General features: G+C 50.4%; 1 protein-coding gene across 1 annotated transcript; it reads left to right on the forward strand.

Moving 5' to 3' along the window:
• Positions 1–342: 342 nt before the first annotated feature.
• On the forward strand, positions 343–8,937 carry LOC103769093 (E3 ubiquitin-protein ligase MARCH4; the record flags this gene model as incomplete). Its single annotated transcript, XM_008936267.1, has 2 exons — positions 343–498; positions 8,745–8,937. Coding segments are annotated over 2 exons (349 nt in total), but the record flags the coding sequence as incomplete, so codon positions are not given.
• Positions 8,938–9,302: the final 365 nt, after the last annotated feature.

The raw sequence follows: 9,302 nt of genomic DNA on the forward strand, positions 1-9,302 counted from the left end.
GCTGGCTGTGGTCTAGGGTGGGTCTTCTGGTGTCTAGTAGGAGTTGTGCTCCTCTAGTTTTTTCCTTCAGTGGTGATATTAGGTGTCTCTTATCTACCCAGCTGTCTCTTTCTAAAAAAAAAAAAAAAAAAGTAGGACGCAAGTAACTGTTCAGATCAGCCAAGAATTATTATAGGGAGAATGGATGGAGGCAGCACAGTTATCTAGGCGGTAGCAGGTAAAAAGGAACAAAGAGCAAATGAGTGGGAGATGGGGCTTCTGCCGGGCGGGGCCGGGCAGTGCCGTGCCGTGCCACGCCCGTGGGAGGAGGGCAGCCGTCCTGATGCTGTCTCTCTTTTACAGGGGGAGTTGCTGAGCCCGTGTCGATGCGACGGATCGGTGAAGTGCACGCACCAGCCGTGTCTGATCAAATGGATTAGCGAGAGAGGCTGCTGGAGCTGTGAGCTGTGTTACTACAAGTATCACGTCATTGCCATAAGCACAAAGAACCCTCTGCAGGTAAAGGTACTAGAGACATTTCAAAGTCTATTTATTCTCATTTCTAGTTTTGTTTCTGGGAGCAAGTGGTTTTTACCTGTGTGGATTTTTCCTCCCCTGTGCACAGTGATCTGTATATCTGAGATGCTTAGAAAGGGTTGTTGGGGTCTGGTCCAAAGAGGACTCACCTTTCTCTTCTGAGTTCAAATGCACTGTGGTTTATTAAGCCCCACTCCAGGCTGGTATTGTAAAATGAAGATTCAGAATGGGAAAAACTGTGTGACTGTTAAAAATGAGATAAATTATCCTTAATAGCTATTGATTTATTGTGGGGCAACACCTGAAGATGGACTAACTGCTGCATGCCTTTGCTGAGCACCATTAGTGCCTCAAATGTAAGGAAGCACACTGCATCCAGGCACTACTTCTTAATTAGCATCATTTGGACTGGAGAGACATTACAGCAGCATGCTGTGGTCTAGAGACTGCAGCAGTGTCGGTAAGGATGTTGGTCTGTCCATCGCCTGGTGGAGCGTGGAGGGCTTTGGCTCTGCTGGTCACTCTGCTCTCTCACAGGAGGCAAGGACTTTGCTAGTGACAGTGTGCAGTTGTATGGGGGTGGGGGGAATGCAAGCTCCTGCTCTGTCCTCCAAATTGCAGTCTCCATGTGTCTTTTGCCAGGCCTGGGGTCACTAACCACAGTGAGGAAACAGGGACAGCCCTTTAAGATTCCAGACTTAAATGAGGTAGTGAAATTAGTGGGGCATCATGGGGAAATTTTGCCGGGGGAAAGGAAAAAGACTGCTGCTCTCTCCAAGTCCCTACAGCTTCTGATTCAATTTTCTGTGTGCTGTGGGCTGGAGGAATCAGTAGTTTCATCCCAAGCACCACACCCAGGATGTTTTAATTTCTTGGCTCTAGTAACTCAGAGCAGATTGAAACACGGGAGGGGAGATGTGGACAAAGCAGCAGTTGTTTATTTCTGGAAAGCTGGTCCATGAGTACCCTAATGCTTCTCAGACTGGGGGGGTGATGCTGAACAGCACTGAAGGTTTGTGGGTGCAGAGCATGTGTGTAGCCAGCACTGCCTTTAATGAATGACCGCCAAGTGCTTTACACCTTCAGATGGCTCAGGGCAATGGGTCAGTGACTTTCTGCCTGCTCCTCAATTGGTTAAATTTTTGTTGGAGCTATTCAGAGACAAGCTCCCCTCCCACACAGGTTTCAGAAGTCTGTGCAAAGCATTGCTCTTTCTGGGCTCCACTGTTAGCAGGTGCCTGATCTGCTGGCCTTTGCTGCCAGCACAAAAAGTGAGTGGCAGGAGCAAGCAAGTCAGAGAGCTCAGCCCCGGGCGCGAGCGTCCCAGAGGAGCACACAGAGCCGGGGCTCAGAGCCTGCACCTTGCTGGCTCAGACTCCACAGCACTCCTCACAGAAGCTCTGGGAGATTCGGAGGGTGGGAAGAAGCAACTGGAGTGAAAAGCCACTTGGTCTGGAATAAGTGCAGTGTGTGGAGTTACAGCTGCGTGCTCGGGCGCCCTGTTTGGTGCCAACACAAAGGCACTTCTGGGAAGCAGATGCTGCACTAGGACTAGTATGTGAAATCCCATGGGAAGTGGCTGATGTACCAGGCCTGGACTTCCCAGGAGAACTAAGGGCTTGGGCCCCTTGTAACCCGTCACCACACATACCTCATTCCTCAGGGACTTTCACCACCCTCTGATGCTGAGAAAGGGAGGCAGAGCGGACCCAGGGGCTGCAGTGCCCTGACATTACATGCTGTAACAATGGAGCACAGCATGCCAGGTGGGAAGAACATCCTATCTACCTGGTCTTCACCCTACACATGGAAAACAGGGGCCACCTGGACATACCACCATGTCTCTAAGTAAAGCAATAGTCCTGGTCTTTCTTCTGAGGGCCTACTGGAACTTCTGTTCAGCTTTATTCTTACTGGAGAGCTCTGAATTTCTCAAGCACAGGATTTGGAGGGCAAATGGTATAGTGTGGCAGATGGAAAAATGGTCATCTCTATTCCAGACCAACTGTAATACAGGCAAGGACCACACAAACCTCAGCTCCTTGTCAGATGAAATCTCTTTGGCTAATTCTCTGAGCCTGGCTTGATTTTAAGCAACAATGTGGCCTACCTGTCCCCTGTGTCCTCGCATGTGATAGACCACTGGAAAGCCACCCAGGCAGCTGGCAGCCCCTGGGCTCCCTGAAGCATGTCCAATTGGTCTGAGCACAGCAGCACACCCCACGCCCACATGTTCCCTGGGATCTGCACATTTACTGTCGATTTTGACATCTGCTGCATGCTTTTTGGAGTGCCCAGGAGCACAGCATGGGCGAGATGTGTGTGTGGGGACTGGTGGCGTGGGCAGAGAAGTTACAACCAGGGAAACATGGTTCATGCATAATTAACACACAAACCTTCCAGCCTCCAGACTGTTATAATATCTCATACCACAGACAGGCCTTTAGTCTGGTATTTTGGCAGAATGAATCTCTATAAATTATCCCTGCCTCCATCCCTGGATTGCAGGGATTTAAGAGCAAAGGTCTTAAAGCAGCAACACTGCAAATCCACTGAGCCTTGGGGATTAAAGCTGCTGAACAACAGGGCAGGTGCCCTGCCAAGCAGCAGTCAGACAGCAAATGAGAAAAATATCCCACCAGTTGTGAGCAAACAGAAGATCCAGAACTTTTGTCCATCCATCCATCCATCCATCCATCCATCCATCCATCCACATCCATCCTTCCATCCATCCATCCATCCTCCCGTTCTCCAGTCTGCCAGTCACCAAGGCAGGAGTCATGGGCATAGAGGCTTTAAATACTCCTCTCCATTGCAGTATTTGTGCAAAGCCCATTATTTTAAAAAGGCCCTGAAGACACAGGGACTTAGAAGCATGTAGTAGTACTGCAGGCACTCTGGTGCTGATACATAGTTAAGTAGGTATCTGATGTGATGGAACTCTGCAGTGGATTTCATTTCTACAGCTCCTTTGTAGCTGCTCCTGAGCCACATCCTCTCTAATGCTCTGATTTTAGCCAACATAAAATCTGTTTGAACCAGCCTTCCCAGACCTACAACTGTCTGCAGTCTCAAGGAGTTCAGCTCTGCTTTACAGTTGTTATCTCTGACTTGTCCTGTATTGTGAGTTGTTTCAATCCAAAGATCCTCAGTTATCCAGTTCTGGGGTTGGGATCTGGCCCCAGTTCTCCTCTGGCTCTATTTGACTGTGGTGATGCTCTGTTAAGAGCTGGTGAGTGTCTGTTTATATGGCCTCTTCTTCAGGACACCCACATCTGCAAGAAGAGTGACCAAGGTCCCAGGATGTTTGAACTTCAGCCTGAGCTCCTGAGCTAAAAAGCTTGAGGCAACTTCACTGGCATCTCCCGTTTGTCCCAACTTGCTGAATCCCTTGTGTTGAGTATGAGCTTGGGCTGGTCCCTGCTGAGCTCCAGCTGCATCCTGCAGCTTGCAGGCAATGGGTGCAGTCACAGCAAGACAGACTTCATGGCCCGTGCCTTGGCAGTGCTGGGAATGGTCCACTCCAGCCTTCTGGGAAAAAACTCCTCTTGCTTGTGATCCCTGGTCTGAAAATTAAATTGCTGACTAGCACAGCTCAGGCTGTTAATGATATGTACTAAGGGGACATGTCAGATATAGCAATAAAAATAAACTGAACTGTCTGAGGCAGGCATGGAGGAGCTCTCAGAGGAGTGTAGGAAGGCTTTTCCAGCAAGCAAGTCTTCTTTGCAAGCTGCTGCAGTAAGACATAGATATCTTCTGCAAGCAAATGTCTGCCTTGTATCTGCTCATGTTGGTGCTTGGGAACCCTTGGAGACTGCTGGTGCCAAAGAAAGGGAGATACAGATCAGGCCTTAAATACCCTCATAATGACATTATTAATCTGTGTTACATTAGCAGTGGGAGTTTTCACTCACCAGCCTCTGAGCAGAAGCACTGAAGCAAATCAGGAAAGAGTCTTGTCCCAAGTAGAACACACAGGTTATGAAACAGTGCAAGGAAACAAGAGTGACATGACTGGCAGACACTGGTACCAGCTTGGCCCCTGGCTAAGGTCATCACAAACATCAGACCTGGGCTCCTAAGAAATCCTTTCTGAGGCATCTGTGTTCCAAACCTTTGCGATTTGGGGAAAACGTGGAACTTGGAGGAAGTCAGTCCAAGGGAGCGTGATGTTCTGCGTGTGCACCTCTGGGTGCTGTGCCAAAGCACTCGGCCACAGGGGTTGGTAGCAGAGGACAGAAAACTCCTGAGTGAATGAGGACATCTCTTCAGAATGGTGTGGAGGGACAGAGCCCTTTTTCCAGCTCAGGTAGCAAGCCATTGCAGAGAGCTGCCTGGGCATGCTCTGAAGCCTTGCAAGCCTGAAGCCCACAAAGCTGTTCCTGTTATCCTGCAGAGCCTTTAAAGCTTTCTGGTACCACCAAGTCCGTAGTTCTGCTCTGTTCAGTGCTGGCAGAACATCTGTAGAGCTTTCTACCTGCCTAAAAGTCACATTCCTGATTGACAACCTGGATGAGCTGCTGGTTGTTAGAGGTGCACTTCAGTACAGCTCAGTGGTCACCTGGGACTCCACAGTCATTACCAGCTGAGGAAAGAAGGGCTTGGTCTCTTCCTGCAAGGTGGGATTGCTTAACACTGTGGCCCAGACAGAGCTTGAACATTTGAGCTGGAGATGTGGAGGGAGGGGCTGTGTCTGCAGCCAGGCATTCCAAGAGCTTTAGGGGTTTCAGATGTGCTGGTAAAGGGACTCTTCTGCATTGCTGAGACCTTTCTTTCCAGCTCTAGCAGTGACCCAAAGGCAACAGAGTTACCCACCAAACCTGTGATCTTCTGGCCATAGTGATGGTAGAGAGGGATTAGGAAAATGGGGGATTTTCTAAGGGCTGTTATGAATTCTGAAAGGCACTGTGCTGTGATTGAGGCGGGTTCCTGAGGCCGTCGATACAAGGATGTATCAGGCCCAGCTCCTGCAGCTGAATTCATCAGCACATTCCACCTCTGGACAGGTCTTGGACCCTTCTGTCTGTGCTCTCACTGGATAACATGCTTTATCCTCTGTCTCACCCCTTTTCTTCTCTCTCTGCAAACCTCGTAGCCTAAGATGTGTAGCAAAATAGAATTAAAAGATGAAAAATAATGACTCTGGTTATTAGTGGCTTGGGCTAGATGTGGGATGCTAAATTGCAGTTCCCAGGGATGCCAGAGAGGAAATACAACATTTATTACTTACTTTTTTTTTTTTTTCTGGAAAATATTAAATTCTTCTGCAAGCTGGTTATTTTCCCCAGTGTTCAGCTCTGACCCATTTACCTCCTTGCCAGAGGGTAATCACACCCCAGTGCCACCTCCTGAACGGAGCCAGGAGTGCTGCTGCGTGTGTCACTGTCACTTAGTGCCAGATGCCGAGGGAGAGTCTCCTACCCCCTGGCACGACTGGCAGACTCCAGCCTCTTCATTATCGCTGCAGTGAAGTTCCCAGCAGCTGCTGCCAGCTGAGCAGCACCAGGCACGTCCCCGCCCGTCTTCAGCCTCTCTGCTCCCAGCCGAAGGGCGCGGGGTTTAAGTTTGCACTCGGGTGTAACTCCTCTGTTAAAGGGGACTCCCCGTCCCCTTCAACAGGGGATTCAGGACTACACCTCAGCCTCTCTGTTAATGCAAAGCAGTGGTGCTGGTTGTATGTGGCTGCTAGTTGTAGAAAATCCCTTCTTTTTCTGTCTTTAATTGCTACCTTGGAAGGACCTGTTCCCACCACAGGCCTTGTGGTGTGCCAGACAGATGGTGAGGAGCCAGTCCATTACCTCCTCTCGAGAAAGAAATGATGCAGAATGATTTGCCTGGCACAGGCGCACACGGGTCAGTGTGAGGGACCCGCAGTAAAACCTTCACACTCAGCACCAGGCTGTGCCCCGGGCTCCCTGCACCCCTCTCCCCTCTGCATTTGCCAGAGTGAGTGGAAGGGGACATGAGGTCTGGGGGAAGCTGGGGCAGGGGGAGGGGAAGCGCAACCCCACGCACATACCCAGACCCTCTCCGGGCTGTCTCTAGCCCTGGACCTCTGAGATGATAGCACTGGTTGTGAATTTGTCCAGCATCTGCTTATGGTGCTGTTGAGAATGAAGCTGAAAAGCTGATGGAAGGACAGCATAGCTGCTTATCCCACCCTCAGAACCCAAATTTGAGGTCAATGGGTGCTAGGTGTCCTTTGTCTTATGTCAGGAGAGGAGATGCACAGTCATGCATCTCCTGTGGACTCCAGCACTGCTGCATCTAGCCTTAACTCCTTGTGACTGGCACCACCAAGCTTCCAACCCTAAGAGGAGAGCTGTTCAGTCCCTCAACTTCTTTGTGGCACAAAGGAGCCACTTGTATGGCTGGACTTGGTGAAAGCATGGAGCAGGTTGGGCTATGGCAGAGTGGGAAAGGGCTGTTGAAGAGATCGGAGTGACTCCAGTGCTTGGTGCCTTCCTTTGGCTGGGCCAGTTGCTGGAGTGGATGACAGGAAGGGTACTAGGGGTAGGTGATCCCAGGAACTAGTCTGGGGTTATCTGAGCCCAGTCCTGCTTCAGCAGGGAATGAGCTCTCTCTCTGCTCAGCAGCTTTATGGCCATCTACTCTGTGGGCAACTGTGAAATAAGCTGGTATCACCCAGCTGACTGATGCTGCACAGCCCTGACGTACAGTTTGAGGGCTGGCTGCCCTTGCAGGATGTAAGCCAAGGAGCAAGGCTGGCAGAGGCAGAGACTTCAGCTCATCTCTGAGCCAAGCCAGGAAATCACACTCCAGTTGCAACTTGCAGACCTCAGCCTGAGGCTGAAAGCTCTCGACTGTTCCTCTCCAAAGGCAGCAGAGTGCATCCAGTTTAAGAGGCTGGTCCTTGGGCTGGTAGCAATGCCAGGCATGCCTCTACCAGCAACAAGTCACCTGTTGTCCTTCTTGCCCTTCAGTCATCATTCAAAGTCCTCCCTACTTCCCCAAAACCACTGGTAATTCCTGGCTGGCCTAGGCGTTAAAGGGGCCCAGCAACTGAAGTCCTTTCTTGCCCTGCAAAAGGATGGGACAAGGCCTGACAGGTGACCCTGCTGCCCCAGAATTTGTTTGACAAGCTTGCAGGGTGCTGAGTGCTCGCCAGAGATGTCACTTCATAGGGACACTGAATTTGGGCTGAATCCAGGCTAAACATTTTCAGTTCCTCCTGCAGGAGGTTGAAGTCCACCTTTATTTATCCTTCTGCCAGTCCCACTGAGATTTCAAGGGCATGTATCCTGCACCTAAAGGTGGTCTATCTACTTGGATGCTGGGAGAGACTGTCTCTCCCCAGCCTGCTTGTGTGCTTCATCTCTGATTTGCAGGAGAGGCTATGGACGATGCCCCCAGGTCTTGTTAAAGAAAGCAATTTCTGCTCTTAGTTTTTACAGGGCACTTCTCTCAGCAGTGTAAATCTGAGTGGGGAGGTTTTATGCTGGATGACAGAGAGGAGTCCAGGCTTAGGATATTTATACCATAGCTTATACAAAGCTATTTGACATAGTGAATGGATTTGGGGGAGTTATTTCTATTTTTTTCTTCTTCTGAGAAAGCAGCATTGACGCTTACCTTGGAACACAGCCTGAACATGTCAGCACCTAAAGTCAGGGTGTCCTGACCACAGCAACTTGTGTTGTTTGTAACAAGTTTTGTGGGATGTTCATTGCCACTGCGAGATCCTACCTGGTGCTGTGATTCTGTCAGAACTCACAAGGTGGCACAGAGCCAGCTCATGGGAGGCCTCCAAAGGAAAGCTTGGCTCTCTGAGACACTTCTTCTCATGCTAATAGGATGCACTGCCCAAGGATACTGGCCTCTATTTGAGGCAGCAGCTGAATGCCCTGGTTTGTGATGGCCACCACAGACCTACTGTCACAGGAGTGTTATTTTTGGTGGCTTGCCCTGTGTCTGTCCTAACTCTCAGGTCTCTGTGCTCTCCTGGTGAGATACAGGATTCCTCTCCATTGCCTCTTCAGCAAGGCCATCAGGAAATATGGGACCATGCACTGTTGAACAATTTTCATGCTCTAACCCAGATGTGGACCAGGTAAAAGCACCTATGCTCATAGGTGCTCTTCGAGATCTCCAAAAGCACCATGAGGATGTAAAACAGCAATGGACCCCAAATAACTAATCTCTTCTCTTTTTCCTTCCTCCCTCCCTCTTGTCCCCTCTCCTCTCCCCATTGCCTCCCCTTGCAGTGGCAGGCCATCTCTCTGACAGTCATTGAGAAGGTTCAGATAGCAGCAGCAATCCTGGGTTCCCTCTTCCTCATCGCCAGTATCTCGTGGCTCATCTGGTCGACCTTCAGTCCTTCGGCCAAATGGCAGCGCCAGGACCTGCTCTTCCAGATCTGCTATGGAATGTACGGCTTCATGGACATTGTCTGTATAGGTGGGTGATCGTATCTCATGGCACTGCCAAGGTCACCTCCCCCTCACCCCTGGAGGGGAGCAGGAGACAGTGTGGAGAGCCGGCCGGTACAGCTCAGCTCCAGTTGAGCCTCCCTGGCTTTTCCTCCTCTGCTTTCATGGCACCTTTTTCACAGTCCTCTCTGCTCATCTGGGCAGCCCTGGTGTGTCTCCCTGGCTGGCCTGGCAGAGGGACCTGCAGCAGCCCCAGAGAGAAACAAGTCTCTTGTCAGAACAAGACCAGGGGAGGTCTAGGGGAGGCTGAGGACTGTAAGGCTTTTAAGGAACTCCATCCTTTCTGGAATAGCTAATTTAGAGATTCCCCAATGTTTGGGTACGGCAGGGGCT

This window comes from Merops nubicus, unplaced genomic scaffold (genome assembly GCF_000691845.1).
Source record: "Merops nubicus isolate BGI_N331 unplaced genomic scaffold, ASM69184v1 scaffold27822, whole genome shotgun sequence".
In the NCBI taxonomy this organism is placed as follows: Eukaryota; Metazoa; Chordata; class Aves; order Coraciiformes; family Meropidae; genus Merops; species Merops nubicus.